The following is a 15451-nucleotide window of genomic DNA, read 5'->3' as shown; positions in this document are numbered from 1 at the left end:
AATAGATTTAAATGGCTCTTTGATTTTCTCAATTTTAAGGAATAATACCTTTTTAGAGATCAAAGAGTTTTGGGAAAAAAAGCCATTTTGTCTTACAACATTGTGAATTATTTTCAGCTTCTGAAATATAATGAAATATAAGAATATTATTTATTATTACATACATATCAACATTATATATTCAGTGCAATTTGGCTGCTTGCTTTTTGAGCGAGGCTTGTGATCTTTGAAATGCATTTTAGACTTACACTGCAAAAATGATTTTCTTCCTTAGTATTTTTTGTCTTGTTTTCTAGTATAAATATACTTTCACTACTAGAATTTACTTGACGAGTAAAATGACTTAAGATATTATGTTATCCAAATTTTGTTAGTTTTTGCTTAAAACAAGCAGAATTATCTGCCAATGGGGTAAGAAAAAATGATCTTAATTCAAAGGCTCAACAAGATCATTTTTCTTGCCCCATTGGCAGATCATTTAGCTTGTTTTAAGTAAAAACAAGCTACATTTAAATATTTCTTTCTAAAAAAAATGTGTAATATCTTAAGTCATTTTACTTAATTTTTTAGATATTTGTACTTGAAAACAAGACAAAAAAAAAATAAGGAAGAAAATCATTTTTTGCAGTGTAGAAGATTTTGAAAGAGCGCTCGTTTGTCTTGCACTTTTCTGAATGCTTGTTATATGTGACCCTGGACCACAAAACCAGTCTTAAGTCGCTGGGGTATATTTGTAGCAATAGCCAAAAATACATTGCATGGGTCAAAATTATTGATTTTTCTTTTATGCCAAAAATCATTAAGAAATTAAGTAAAGTTCATGTTCCATGAAGAATTTTTGTAAAATTCCTACTATAAATATATCAAAATGTAATTTTTGATTTGTAATATGCATTGTTAAGAACCTAATTTGGACAACTTTAAAGGTGATTTTCTCAGTATTTTTGATTTTTTTGCATCCTCAGATTTCAAATAGATGTATCTCAGTCAAATATTGTCCTATCCTAATAAACCATACATCAATAGAAAGCTTATTTATTGAGCTTTCATATGATGTATAAATCTCAGTTTTGTCAAATTTAACCTTATGACTGGTTTTGTGGTCCAGGGTCACATATAAACTTGTATTAATTTTTGCATAGTTTGTAGTTAGATGGTGATAAGAGGTTTTCATCTTCATTTCCCCTTCCTGATGCTCAAACAGTGGAGAATTCATCTCTATCCTGTAATCCTCACATATACGCCCATTGATTTTTACGCTTCCCTCTCATAAAAACACATGCATTTTAGCTGTTCTTTACGCAAAAGTGTTGATTTCTTTAGAAGAATTGAAAGAAGTCATATGGTCTGCTTTTAGTTACTAATTGCTTAAATCCAGCAGTTGCTGTATTCTGCTTAACATTTTTTGTTTAGTTGGATAGAGAAAATGACATGAGGAACAAAGTGAGGCTGAGTGAATGATCCAAATATCAAATGCTTCTCATTCGGTGACTCATAGACATGTGCAGTAGTTGACGGATGTGTTTATCATTTATTTAATGCATGCGTTTTATTATTATGTGTTTGCATTTCCCATTATGCGATCGAATCCATGACCTTGACGTTGTGATCGTCGTGCTCTTCCAGCTGCAAGAACATTAACACCCAGTGAAAACTCTGACAGCCTGAAATGTAAAGCTCTTCCGGCTCGGCTGCAAGCGAAGGTGGGATGCGTTTGCAGGGGATTTGTGATCATTTTTTAATCTCTCTAATCTCCTTATTAACTAGCTTTGATCTGTCTCTTCTCATATTTGCGAGAGAGCTTGTGACACCTGGGTCCATGTGGATTGGCAGATCGCTCATGATTAGCCTTAGACTCCTCTTAACTAGAAATTAGAAGCTGTGTTTTAGCACCACATGAATGCAACCAGAAGCTGGCCATTTAGTCCAAAAATGGATGATTCTGGCCATTTTATTTTCCATTTTTTTTAAATTACAATCATTAATTTAAAATGCTTTCCTCTGAAAATAATCAAATCACATCACTGTGAATATTTGTACATCTTGTGCAATTTAGTTTGTCAGGTTTAGTAATATTTCATGCCCTTGGCACTCACTGATTGCATTCATTTGAGGCTGATGTGAAAATTAAGTGATTTTTTGCATATTTTAGCTTTCTTTGCAATGACTTCAGTAACAGATTTAAATGGCACTTTGATTTTCTCAATTTGAAGGAATATTACCTTTTTAAGTTGGTAGGAAATATAAGAGTTTTTTGAAAAAAACAAAAACCTTATTTTCTTAATACATCTTAGTGGTCTTATTTTGAATGATTCATCCATGCATTTTTGGTGTACATTATACAGATCTGAGTGTTAATATTCTCGTAAAAGCTGTATGCAGTTGCAAAATGCACCACACTGTAAAAAACAAACAATCATACCAATATGCAAATGGTTCTCCTTCCACTGTCAAAATCTATTTTTTTATTTGTTTATTTTTAGTAGAGGAGAAACTGTTTGTTTGGTATTATTTGTTGGAGAGTCCAAGCGGTCCAAGCTTAAAGCCTTGGGGAACACCGCATTCAAAACACATTAGGAATTACTAAATGCATACACAATTGTTTTCAGTTTATTAAATTATTAAATTCACTCATAGCTATGCATATAGTATGATTTATAATGAAAGAAATGTTACATTTTAAGTTTACATAGTTATGCTCAATGTAATTTGGGTAACACTTTACAATAAGGCTCATTAATTAAACATTAGTTAATGTACTAACTAACATGAACTAACCATGAGCAATACATTTGTTACTGTATTTACTAATCTTCATTAACGTTAGTTAACGAAAATACAGTTGTTCATTGTTTGTTCATGTTAGTTCACACTGCATTAACTAATGTTAACAAGATTTTAATAATGTATTTAATAATGTTGAAATTAACATTAACAAAGTTAAATAAATGCTGTATAAGTGCAGTTCATTATTAATTCATGTTAACTAATGTTTTTAACTAATGTTAACTAATGAACCTTATTGTAAAGTGTTACCGTAATTTGTATACATGTGTACACATTTGTAATATGATTTGTAATAAAAAAACTAAACTTGTTTAAATTATTAAAATAAGTCATGCTTATAATATGCAATGTACAAAAAAAAACAAAAAAAAACAACAACAACAAAAACAACAACTTTAAATTAGAGACCACAGACTTCTGGATGGAAATGTAAACAGTAAAATAATTTAAAGTATTTTAAATCATTTAAATATTTGAATTTGTTCATTACATTTTCTTAGAATTCTAATTATGTAAATTTCTCCTGCTGTTATTCCAATTCAAAAACTAATTCAACATCCTGTAGATTCTAATTCCAACTCATGAATCAAAAAGGATCTAATTCTAAAATCTGCCTGATTCTCATCTTTTAGATTAGAGTATAATAGAGTGTATGTGTGTGTGTGTGTGTGTGTGTGTGTGTGTGTGTGTTCGAATGGCTCTCTTTCCACTGTCAAAATCTATGTTTATTTGTTCATATTTAGTAGAGGATAAACTGGGGTTTTTGGTGTTATTTATTGGAGATTCCAAGCAAGGCCGTAACCAGGGTTCGAAAATTAGTGAGGTCCGAAGTAAGGTGTTAAGAATTGTGCTACAATAACACCCACAAAAGCGCTAATAAGGTCTGTTACCATGTTTTTTTTTTTTTTTTATAGGTGAGGGAATTTTTATTTTATAAGAAGTTATAAAAAATAATTTTAGAATTTCACGCACATCTTTCAAAATAATAGTCTAGCGTCAGAAAAAAACAAAAACAGAATTAGGTTTCTTGTTTCTTTGACTGCACACTCCGCGGCCCACTCCAAAAGTTTTTGCGACCCAAAAGTTGAGAAACACTTCTTTAATTAATGTTTTTTGACGACTTAAGGTTAACTAAAGAGCATGAGACGTCTTCCTGCTGGCCAGTAGCGTTAACGTTATTTGGCATAGTAGCCTATTTCACTCTTTAACAGATTGGTATGCTATTGTTTTTGATAGTGTTATACATTTATTTCAGATATTAACAACGAACACTGTTTGTCTTACCGATTGTGCTATCTTCCTGTCAGCAATTACGTTACAGATTTTCTATAAGCTTTTTTATGAATGTACAATGTTGCCAGATTTTGCTACGAAAAACAAGCAATTACAAAAAGAAAGAAAAAGATATCCGAAATAAGTTCAAAGCTTTCGTTTTGTAAATAAGATTATATACACGTATATACACGTCCCAAAGCGTCCCAAAGTGTCACACTAAATTGGAAAAACGAGTCAAAAAACACGTATAATAGGTGGATCTGGCAACAAACGGAACAAACCCGCGCTCTCACTCAACGCGCTCTCAAGCCCCGTTCACTGCGTTTAGCTTCTCGCAGCAACATGAATTGCAAACACTCATGTCATATGAGGTGGTTTAAACGGCTAAATAATCATTCAGAGAGCTTAACATTTTATTTTTGAAAAAAAAATGGTGACCTCATAGCTGGCTACGGCCATGATTCCAAGTGGTCGAAGCATAAAGCCTTGGGGAACACCACATTCAAATCACCTTAGAATTTAATGTATACAAAAATGTATTCAGTTTATTAAATTCACACATAGTTATGCACATAGCTTTATTCTAGAATTCTAATTATGTATATTTCTCCTCCTGTTATTCCAATTCAACATCTTGTGGATTCAAATTCTAATCTGAAATCTGCCAGATTCTCGTCTTTTAGTATTTACTGGACACAGCTGACATAAACTGTTGTTCTACATTAAACGAACGGTTTATAATGCTGTGTCAGTCACACAGGGTCCCAGGCTGTCTTGGTTTAGCACAGGAGCAGGATTGGGTTTAAGCTTTGTGTCATTTATGCTTCAGTAACAGTTTACCGTGCATCAGGGACTAAGTGGTCCTGATGCTATCACCCCTCGAATGTTAAAAATAACACTTCCTGTCCATATGAGACCAGTGAAAGCTTGACCCTGAAACCACACAAAGACCCTCAATTCACCATTGCATCTGTTGCTCAAGTGTGTGTGTGTGTGTGTGTGTGTGTTTGTGTGTGTGTTCACTGTTGTCATTGTGCCGATATCAGCTCTCATCAGCATTAGAAGAGTGTCTGAATTGTAAATGTAAATGTGAAATAGAGATGCATATCAAGCTCTCTCTTAAATAAACATAGATTACTGCAATGATGCATCCATGAAAAACAAAAATTAGATTTTGAGTGCAATGAGTGCAAAGTGGTTTACATTTGGTGATTTCCAAGATTAGGGTGCAAGTTTGGTTTGTGAAACTTCATCAGTCAAAAAAAGAGCTTAACCTTTAGGAAATGTTAATTATTTCATGCATATGTTTATTTATTTATTTATTGCAAGCAACATACTCTTCTTTCCATTGACGTGGTATAAAGATCTGCCTCTATTCTGGTTTGCAACGCTCACATTACGCAATCTAATCGATAACTGATGGATAATATCAAGCCCTGCCCTGCTTTTTCTAGTTTGATGAGAAATTTCACTCAAAAAAAAAAAAAAACACAATGCGGAAATCGTCGTCTGTTAATAGGGTTGCATTCAAAATGTGGGACACAAAGCTGATTACAGTCAAGAAGGTCACAAGTCTTCTGAGTAATTTCTAACAAATCTAATAGTCTTGATTTGTGCCTCTAATGCTTTTAAGTAAAGAGACATTCAAATGTGCCCTATTTGTTGAAAGTGCTTTTACACAACAGAAATTTCCACTTTCATAGGCAACGTAATGAGTAAACACAATCTAGATCAATTAAACATGGACATCATTCCTAAAATGTAAGGGTGAGGTGTTGCGTTATTCCGTGTGCACGTATGTAAGGAGATCCATCGGTCTGCGTTTGATCCTGAGAGCCAAGGTCAGTCATGATGAGGACTGAAGGTGAGGAGCTGCCAGAGAGATGCAGCCAGAAACCCGAGGCTCAATCGATCCAAGCTATTTTAAAAGATTAGGGAATTAACTGATGTTGAAGGCAGAGCAGAGATGCAGGACTTTCCTTACTCAATCTGGAGAAATACTTGCTGTTGCTGGGTGAATTTTCACAATGCACTGGAAATGACTTTTCTTTGCCAGTATGCACTTTACTTAAAGGACTTGACATTCGACTCATTTCAAAACCTTACTGAGAAATTGGATGCATTCCAAATGCAACGATGAAAATAAAAGGCCGGCATACAAAATATGTTCATTTTTTTAGTTCACTCAGATAGTTATGCTCACAATGTGATTTGCAATGAAAATAAATGTATTCCGTTTATTAAATTCACCCAAAGTTATAGTATGATTTCTAATGCAGTTTGTGAATAAGAGAAATTTATTAAAATTATGAATTCATTAAATTCACTCAGTTATGCTCGTAATATTTGTAATGGGAAAAACAACAACAAAATGTATTAAATTATGAAAACATTTGTGATGAAAAAAAAAATTATTTATTCAATTATGAAAACAACATTTGTGATGAAAAAAACAAACAAACTTATTTTATACTTATCTTATACAAATTTATTAATTTATTAAATTTACTTAGTTATGCTAAATATTTGTAATGGAAAAATAATTTATTAAATTATGAAAACAATATTTGTAATAAAAATATTAATTTATTAAATTCACTCAGTTATGCTTATAATATTTGTAATAAAAATATATATATTAATTTATTAAATTCACTCAGTTATGCTTATAATATTTGTAATAAATATATATATCAATTTATTAAATTCACTCAGTTATGCTTATAATATCTGTAATGAAAAAAAAACATTAAATTTATTAAAAATATTAAATTCATTCAGGTATGCTCATAAAATATGATGAAAAAATTTATTAAATTTAAATTTAATTTATTAATTTAATTTTTTAAGTTATGCTTGTAATATTTGTAATGGGAAAAACAACAACAAAATGTATTAAATTATGAAAACATTTGTGATGAAAAAAACATACATAAAATGTATTCATTTATTAAATTTACTCAATTATGCTCAACATTTGTAATCGAAAGAAAATTAATTTATTAAATTGTAAAAAAAAACAATATTTGTGATGAAAAAACATCATTAAATGTATCAATGTATTAAATTCACTCAGTTATGCTCATAATACTTGTAATGAAAAAAAAAACATTTATTACATTATTAAAATCACTCAGTTATGCTTATAATATTTGTAATGAAAAAAAAATTACATTTATTAAATTATGAAAACAACATTTGTGATGAAAAAAACAAAAGAACATAAAATGTATTCATTTATTAAATTTACCCAGTTATGCTAAACATTTGTAATGGAAAGAAAATTAATTTATTAAATTATATATAAAAAAAAAAATTGTGATGAAAAAAAAATCATTAAATGTATTGATGTATTAAATTCACTCAGTTATGCTAAATATTTGTTATGGAAAAAATAATTTATTCAATTATGAAAACAACATTTGTGATGAAAAAAACAAACAAACATAAAATGTATTAATTTATTAAATTTACCCAGTTATGCTAAACATTTTTAATGGAAAGAAAATTAATTTATTAAATTATAAAAAAAAAAAAAAAAATTGTGATGAAAAAAAAATCATTAAATGTATTGATGTATTAAATTCACTCAGTTATGCTAAATATTTGTTATGGAAAAAATTATTTATTAAATTATTAAAACAATATTTGTAATAAATATATTAATTTATTAAATTCACTCAGTTATGCTTATAATATTTGTAATGAAAAATGTATATTAATTTATTAAATTCACTCAGTTATGCTTATAATATCTGTAATGAAAAAAACATTAAATGTATTAAAAATATTAAATTCATTCAGGTATGCTCATAAAATATGATGAAAAAAAAATAATTTATTAATTTACTCAGTTATGCTCATAATATTTGTAATGAAAAAAAAAACATTAAATTTATTAAATTATTAAATTCACTCAGTTATCATCATATCATAATATGATTTGTAATGAAAAACTATAAAATGTATTAAATTAACTTTAGATAGTCATGCTTATAATATGTAATGTAGAAATAAATAAATTTCTACATAAATTTCTAAATAAATTATAAATAAATTAAATAAATAAATAAAGGAGTGGCCATAGACTTCAGGATGGAAATTTAAACATTAAAATAACTGGAAGTATTTTGATTATTTTAAATATTTTCAATATGTAAATTTGTTGAATCATCAGAATTTGTTACATTTTCTTAGAATTCCAAATATGTACATTTCGAATTTGAATTCCAAATCATGAATCAAAAGGGCACCAATTTTGAAATTTGCCTGATTCTAATCTTTTCGATTAGAGTATAACAGGGTAAATATTATATATATATATTTATTTATATTTTTCCTGAATAAATATGAATGTGCATGTGTGTGTGTGTGTGTGTGTAGGTGTACATAGAGTGGTCACGGTGTTGGAGTCGGTAGTACTTTGCAGATTAAAGCAGGTCTGATTGCAATCAGTCTCTATGATGAGGCTTGTGAAAGGCTAATTATCATAATGACTGAATTTACTCTATAAATGTTCATTCAGTGACCTGCGCTCATAATCACAACCTTCACCAATTCTGTTGTGTTGGCCCTCATAGCATCTTCAAGGTGACCCTGACACACACACAGTCATCCCACATCATGATCTCCTTAGTCAATATCAAATTGACCTGATTCAGTTACCGCCGGAGTCTTAGTCAAGATGTATTTGTACAACTGAAATCAGTATTTTGGAGCTTTTTAGCAAGATGCTTTTAAGTAATAGGCTTAAAGGAACACTCCACTTTTTTTGGAAATAGGCTCATTCTCCAACTCCCCCCGAGTTAATAAGTTGAGTTTTACCGTTTTGAAATCCATTCAGCCGTTCTCCTGTTCTGGCGATATCACTTTTAGCATAGCTTAGCATAGATCATTGAATCCTATTAGACCAATAGCATCACATTCAAAAATGACCAACGAGTTTCGATATTTGTCCTATTTAAAACTTGACTCTTCTGTGGTTATATCGTGTACTAAGACCGGTGGAAATGCAAAGCTGCGATTTTCTAGGCTGATAAGATTAGGAACTACACTCCCATTCCGGCGTAATAGTCAAGGAAGTTTGCTGCCGTAATATGACCAAAGCAGGAGCAGTAATATCACGCAGCACATGTGCAAATGCTAAACTAGCTGGGAACTCATTTCTGATAATACTCCGCCTGCTTCGGCCATATTACAGCAGCAAACTTCCTTGACTATTACGCCGGAATGGAAGTGTAGTTCCTAATCTTATCGGCCTAGAAACTCGCAGCTTTGCATTTCCACCGGTCTTAGTACACGATATAACTACAGAAGAGTCAAGTTTTAAATACAACAAATATGGAAACTCGTTGGTCATTTTTGAACACGATGCTATTGGTCTAATAGGATTCAATGATCTATGCTAAGCTATGCTAAAAGTGATATCGCCAGAACAGGAGAACGGCTGAATGGATTTCAAAACGGTAAAAATCAACTTTTTAACTCGGGGGGAGTTGGAGAATGAACCTATTTCCAAAAAAAGTGGAGTGTTCCTTTAAGCTTCCATCTGTTATGCCTCCAATTAGTCAGCCCAGCTCTTCGACTATCAGATTCACGTTTGATTCACATCTTGCTCTGAGCCGCTTAGAAAACCTAACTACATTTAGTTTAAGATCCAGTGCAGCTGCAGTGTTTTGCTCTGTTTTACACATATTGCAGCAGTGATTTGATGTTTTCTTGATTAGAGACATGCAGACGTTTTTCTCTTAGTGGCTTATTTTGGGATCCTTCACTCAAATGAGGAGGCTCTTCTTTTTCTGTTAAATGTTGGAGATTGATGATTTGGCTCCTTTGTGATTTGTCCTGAAATCCCCCGTAGGTGATGAGAGTGGCTGCTTTTGTAATTAGTTCTGCTTGCAGAAAATTGGGTCAGCAATTAGCAAGTGGGGTAGGCTTCAGAATTATTTATTTATTTATGCATTTTTATCATGCTTTTATCTGTTTATGCTTTTTCCTTATGCATTTATCTATTTTTTTTCTTTGTGTGTTCATTCATTTATTTATGCATTTATGCTTTTTTATGCATTTATTGATTTATGAATTTGCCTATTTATGCTTTTTTTATCTATTTATGTATACATTTATGCATGTAGCGATTTATGAATTCATCCTTTTATGCTTTTATTTGTGCAATAATGCAATTATTTATGAATTTATCCACATATTTATGAATACTGATTTATTTTTTTATGCATCAATTTATTTAGGATTTGTCCATGTATGTTTTATGTGTGCATTTATTTTTGCATTTAGTAGGGCCCTATGAAATCTGTTTTATTTTTCCAAATTCCGTTTTATTTTTTCCACATTTTTTTCCATTTTAATTCTCCTTGTTAACGGTTCAATTAAAGTTTATTAAACAAAAAGCATGTCTAATTACTTAAAATAATGAAACTTAGACAATTTAACATCCATTTATTAAAAGTTTAACAAAAATAATATTTTTAAATATTTTTTTTTCCATTTTAATTCTCCTTTTTAATGGTTCAATTAAATAAAAACAAAAATAAATTAAATTAATAAAATAAATAATTAATTAAAAACAAAAATAATATTTTTAAATATTTAATAAATATTTTGCCCACCTTATGTTTTATTGTTACCAAATTCTGTGTTTCATGTCTAATTATTTGAATGCATGAAAACAAGTTTTATTTATTCTTACAATATCCTTTTAAAATGTTTATTTTTCTCGAAAAGTCTATGTTGTGTTTTTGCATTTTTTTTTTTGTTATAAAAGAAGGCATAAAGCATTAATTTAATTTATCTTTTAATTAATGAAAATTAAACTTTTTTGGCAAATAAATTTAGTCTGAAGAAAAGGTTGTTTTTCAAGGTACTTTGTGACTTTTCTTACTCCATACTCAAAAGTGTACAGCTCTGACAAAATCTGATTTCTTGATGATTTCATATTCTATAATCGTGATTTTTTTTAATTTCAAAGTAGAAAGGAATGACTAATAAGCCAGAAAGTGCTCCTCTGCTGCAGTCTACTGGATATAATGGTGATTTTATGTGTTTATTTAATTTCACTTAAATGTTTCTTTACCACAAAGTATATTTGGTCATCCCACTAAGAATAGCATCATCATAGGGCCCTAATTTAGACAATATCCATATGTTTACGAATTTATTGATGGGTTAATGTAAACTTTTGATATTCATAGCGTTAAATGACTTGGCACAAGCTGATTGGTTCATGTTGCATACGCAACCGATGAACTTACTGGTTAACATTTAAATGGTTGGTTAGCATCCTCCACCTTCCCCAGCTCCACTTGTATAGATCTGCTACCGGTTATTTTATGTGTTATTTGTGCAGTATATCTTAAAATCTCACAGCACCGTATCGCTGTATGCACTGGCAGTAGCAAGTTCCTGTACTTGCTTGCCAGCAGCAGCAGCAATAATCTACAAAAGCAGCAATAACAAACAGTAGCAGCAGTGTAGCAGATCTATGCATTTACCCATTTATTCATATGGAGTTATATTTGAAATTTGATGAAGATTCTTAAAGGAAAGATACAAAAAGAAACTTTAGTGTTCTCAACTCTGTGGATGCAAGTAGATTCTAGACTCATAGTGCAGGTTTGTTCAGGTTGGTGATGAGTGAACTGTGCGCAGAGACTTGAGGTACAAATTGATTTTCTCTTTTTAAAATGGCCTTCCAGAGCTCTATCTTGGAGCTAATTTAGCCCTAAGAGCTAATTTTAGAGTCGTCTCCATCATGATTGAGCCTCTAATGGTTCTACTTTACCTGCTGAACTGATGACCTTTCAGCTCGATGGTGCTTTCTTGCGGTTTGTTGGATTGAGAGCACTGTTTACAGCGTATTCTTACCAGAACCACCCACTTGAAGAAACCGTCTGACTGTAAAATCGTTCTTGACTGAACTGGACTAGACAGATCGAACCACGTTACTCCAGACTGGTTTATTGAAAAGTGTAGTTTTAAATGTCATTGGCTGTTGGGTGCAATACAAATCTTTTTACTCAGATCTTGTAAAGGTGCTGGTGCAGTTATATATTATATATTTGATGTTTAGAGGTTAAACTGCCAAGATTAGTGGTCAAAATATGTTTTCACATCCCGAGGTTAAAGCTCATATGCACAATCAATCAGAGCATATTCCATAACACACAAGGTCACAACACACATTTTGTGATTTTAGAGGTCAAAATATACACTCAGTTAGGTCAAAAGTTAGGGTGCACCTTCAGAGGTTGTCGGTTAAAATACGCACTCTGTGAGGTCAGAGGTCAAAAACACCCTTTGTGTGGTCAAAGGTCAGACACACACACTCTGCGAAGTCAGAGGATAAACACTCTTTGTGAGGTCAGAGGTAAATTTTTTTAGGTCAGAGGTCATACACGCTCTGTGAGATCAAAGGTCAAACACCCTCTTTTGAAGGTCAGAGGTCAAACAGACTCTGTCAGCTGATGTGTTGTTGTTGTGTTTGTCTCTGTGGAGTCTGATGTCAGTGTTCTGTCCGCTGGTCTTGTCTCACATCTCTGTACTGTTGTCTCTTCTCTTTCTCTCTCTGTTTTGTTCGTCTCTTGACTGTGAAGTTGAGCCCTAGTGGAGTGGAGGATGACAGCAAGCTGTCGGTAAGTATTGTCCATGTGTGCGTGTCTGTGTATCGGTCTGTTTACTTGTGTTTGTGCTGCGGTGTAAAGCATGATGTTCATACAATGATCCATTATTGAAGAAAACCCCACCTCTTCAAAACATCAACCTTGGAACTTATTATTATTGTTTGGAAATATAGTGCTCAAAAAAATAAAGGGAACACTTAACCAACACAATGTACAACAAAGTGTTCCCTTTATTTTTTTTGAGCAGTATATATCCTGAAATAAATATAGATGGATTATAGATGAATTATAGATGGCCCTCAGAGGACTTCTGATGATGCCAGCCCTGAAACAACATACAGCACTACAAAATTTTGCTACAAGTTTTATTTCAACGCATAATCATTACTATTAATAGTGTTCATCGTCTGTTTGATTATACCATTACTGATTTTAACTTCTATACCATATGTACATCAACTTGACACATAGTCACCACTAGTAAGCTACTAAATATATTGTAGAAACATAATTTCCTGTACAGCTGCTTTGCAATGATTTTTATTTCGTGAGATGCGCTACACAAATAAACTTGAATTGAGTTGAATTGAATAAAATAAATAAATCAATGAATGGATGAATACATATTCAAAAATGTATTGCATTTTGGTGCTTTTATCACAGATGGATATGTATAGATAAATATCTTGATGGGCGAATTGAATGGATGGGTAGATATATGGATGGATGGATGGATAGACAGAAGGATTTATAGATAAATATCTAGATGGATGGACAGATGGATAGATAGATAGACAGATGATATATTGGTACATATCTAGATGGACAGATGGATGGATGGATGGATGGATGGATAGACAGAAAGATTGATGTATAGAAAAATATTTAGATGGATGGACAAATGGGTGGATAGATAGACAGATGGATATACAGATAAATATCTACATGGACAGATGGATGGATGGATGGATAGACAGATAGATTGATGTATAGATAAATATCTAGATGGGTGGATAGATGGATGGATAGATAGATTGATGTATAGATAAATATCTAGATGGGTGGATGGATGGATAGATAGATTGATGTATAGATAAATATCTAGATGGGTGGATGGATGGATGGATAGACAGATTGATGTATAGATAAATATATAGATGGATGGATGGATGGATAGACAGATTGATGTATAGATAAATATATAGATGGGTGGATGGATGGATGGATGGATGGATAGACAGACTGATGTATAGATAAATATCTAGATGGATGGATGGATGGATGGATAGACAGATTGATGTATATATAAATATCTAGATGGGTGGATGGATGGATGGATAGACAGATTGATGTATAGATAAATATATAGATGGGTGGATGGATGGATGGATGGATGGATAGACAGACTGATGTATAGATAAATATCTAGATGGATGGATGGATGGATGGATAGACGGATTGATGTATAGATAAATATATAGATGGGTGGATGGATGGATGGATAGACAGACTGATGTATAGATAAATATCTAGATGGATGGATGGATGGATAGACAGATTGATGTATAGATAAATATATAGATGGGTGGATGGATGGATGGATGGATAGACAGACTGATGTATAGATAAATATCTAGATGGATGGATGGATGGATGGATAGATAGATTGATGTATAGATAAATATCTAGATGGGTGGATGGATGGATGGATGGATAGACAGATTGATGTATATATAAATATCTAGATGGGTGGATGGATGGATAGACAGATTGATGTATAGATAAATATCTAGATGGGTGGATGGATGGATGGATGGATGGATAGATAGATTGATGTATAGATAAATATCTAGATGGGTGGATGGATGGATGGATAGACAGATTGGTGTATAGGTAAATATCTAGATGGGTGGATGGATGGATGGATGATAGACAGATTGATGTATAGATAAATATGTAGATGGGTGGATGGATGGATGGATAGACAGATTGATGTATAGGTAAATATCTAGATGGGTGGATGGATGGATGGATGATAGACAGATTGATGTATAGATAAATATCTAGATGGGTGGATGGATGGATGGACGATAGACAGATTGATGTATAGATAAATATCTAGATGGGTGGATGGATGGATAGATAGATTGATGTATAGATAAATATCTAGATGGGTGGATGGATGGATGGATAGACAGATTGGTGTATAGGTAAATATCTAGATGGGTGGATGGATGGATGGATGATAGACAGATTGATGTATAGATAAATATGTAGATGGGTGGATGGATGGATGGATAGACAGATTGATGTATAGGTAAATATCTAGATGGGTGGATGGATGGATGGATGATAGACAGATTGATGTATAGATAAATATCTAGATGGGTGGATGGATGGATGGATGGACGATAGACAGATTGATGTATAGATAAATATCTAGATGGGTGGATGGATGAATGGAAGGATGGATAGACAGATTGATGTATAGATAAATATGTAGATGGGTGGATGGATGGATGGATGGATGGATGGATGGACGATAGACAGATTGATGTATAGATAAATATCTAGATGGGTGGATGGATGGATGGATGGATGGACGATAGACAGATTGACGTATAGATAAATATCTAGATGGGTGGATGGATGGATGGATGGATGGATGGATGGACGATAGACAGATTGATGTATAGATAAATATCTAGATGGGTGGATGGATGGATGGAAGGATGGATAGACAGATTGATGTA

At 32.1% G+C, this 15451-nt stretch overlaps 1 protein-coding gene across 3 annotated transcripts in view; it reads left to right on the top strand.

Moving 5' to 3' along the window:
* LOC141330819 (sodium/potassium/calcium exchanger 2) overlaps window positions 1-15451 on the top strand; it is a 73681-nt gene that overhangs the window by 9998 nt on the left and 48232 nt on the right. For 2 of the 3 annotated variants that reach the window (XM_073835581.1, XM_073835579.1), the window contains exon 3: window positions 12672-12710. The exons of the other annotated variant lie outside the window; for it this stretch is intronic. In XM_073835581.1, the coding sequence (XP_073691682.1) occupies window positions 12672-12710 (39 nt within the window). The remainder of the gene's footprint in view (window positions 1-12671; window positions 12711-15451) is intronic. 3 annotated transcript variants of the gene reach the window in all.

The sequence above is a fragment of the Garra rufa genome, chromosome 3 (assembly GCF_049309525.1).
Source record: "Garra rufa chromosome 3, GarRuf1.0, whole genome shotgun sequence".
NCBI lineage: Eukaryota > Metazoa > Chordata > Actinopteri > Cypriniformes > Cyprinidae > Garra > Garra rufa.
This window is presented reverse-complemented; position numbering and strand designations above follow the sequence as displayed.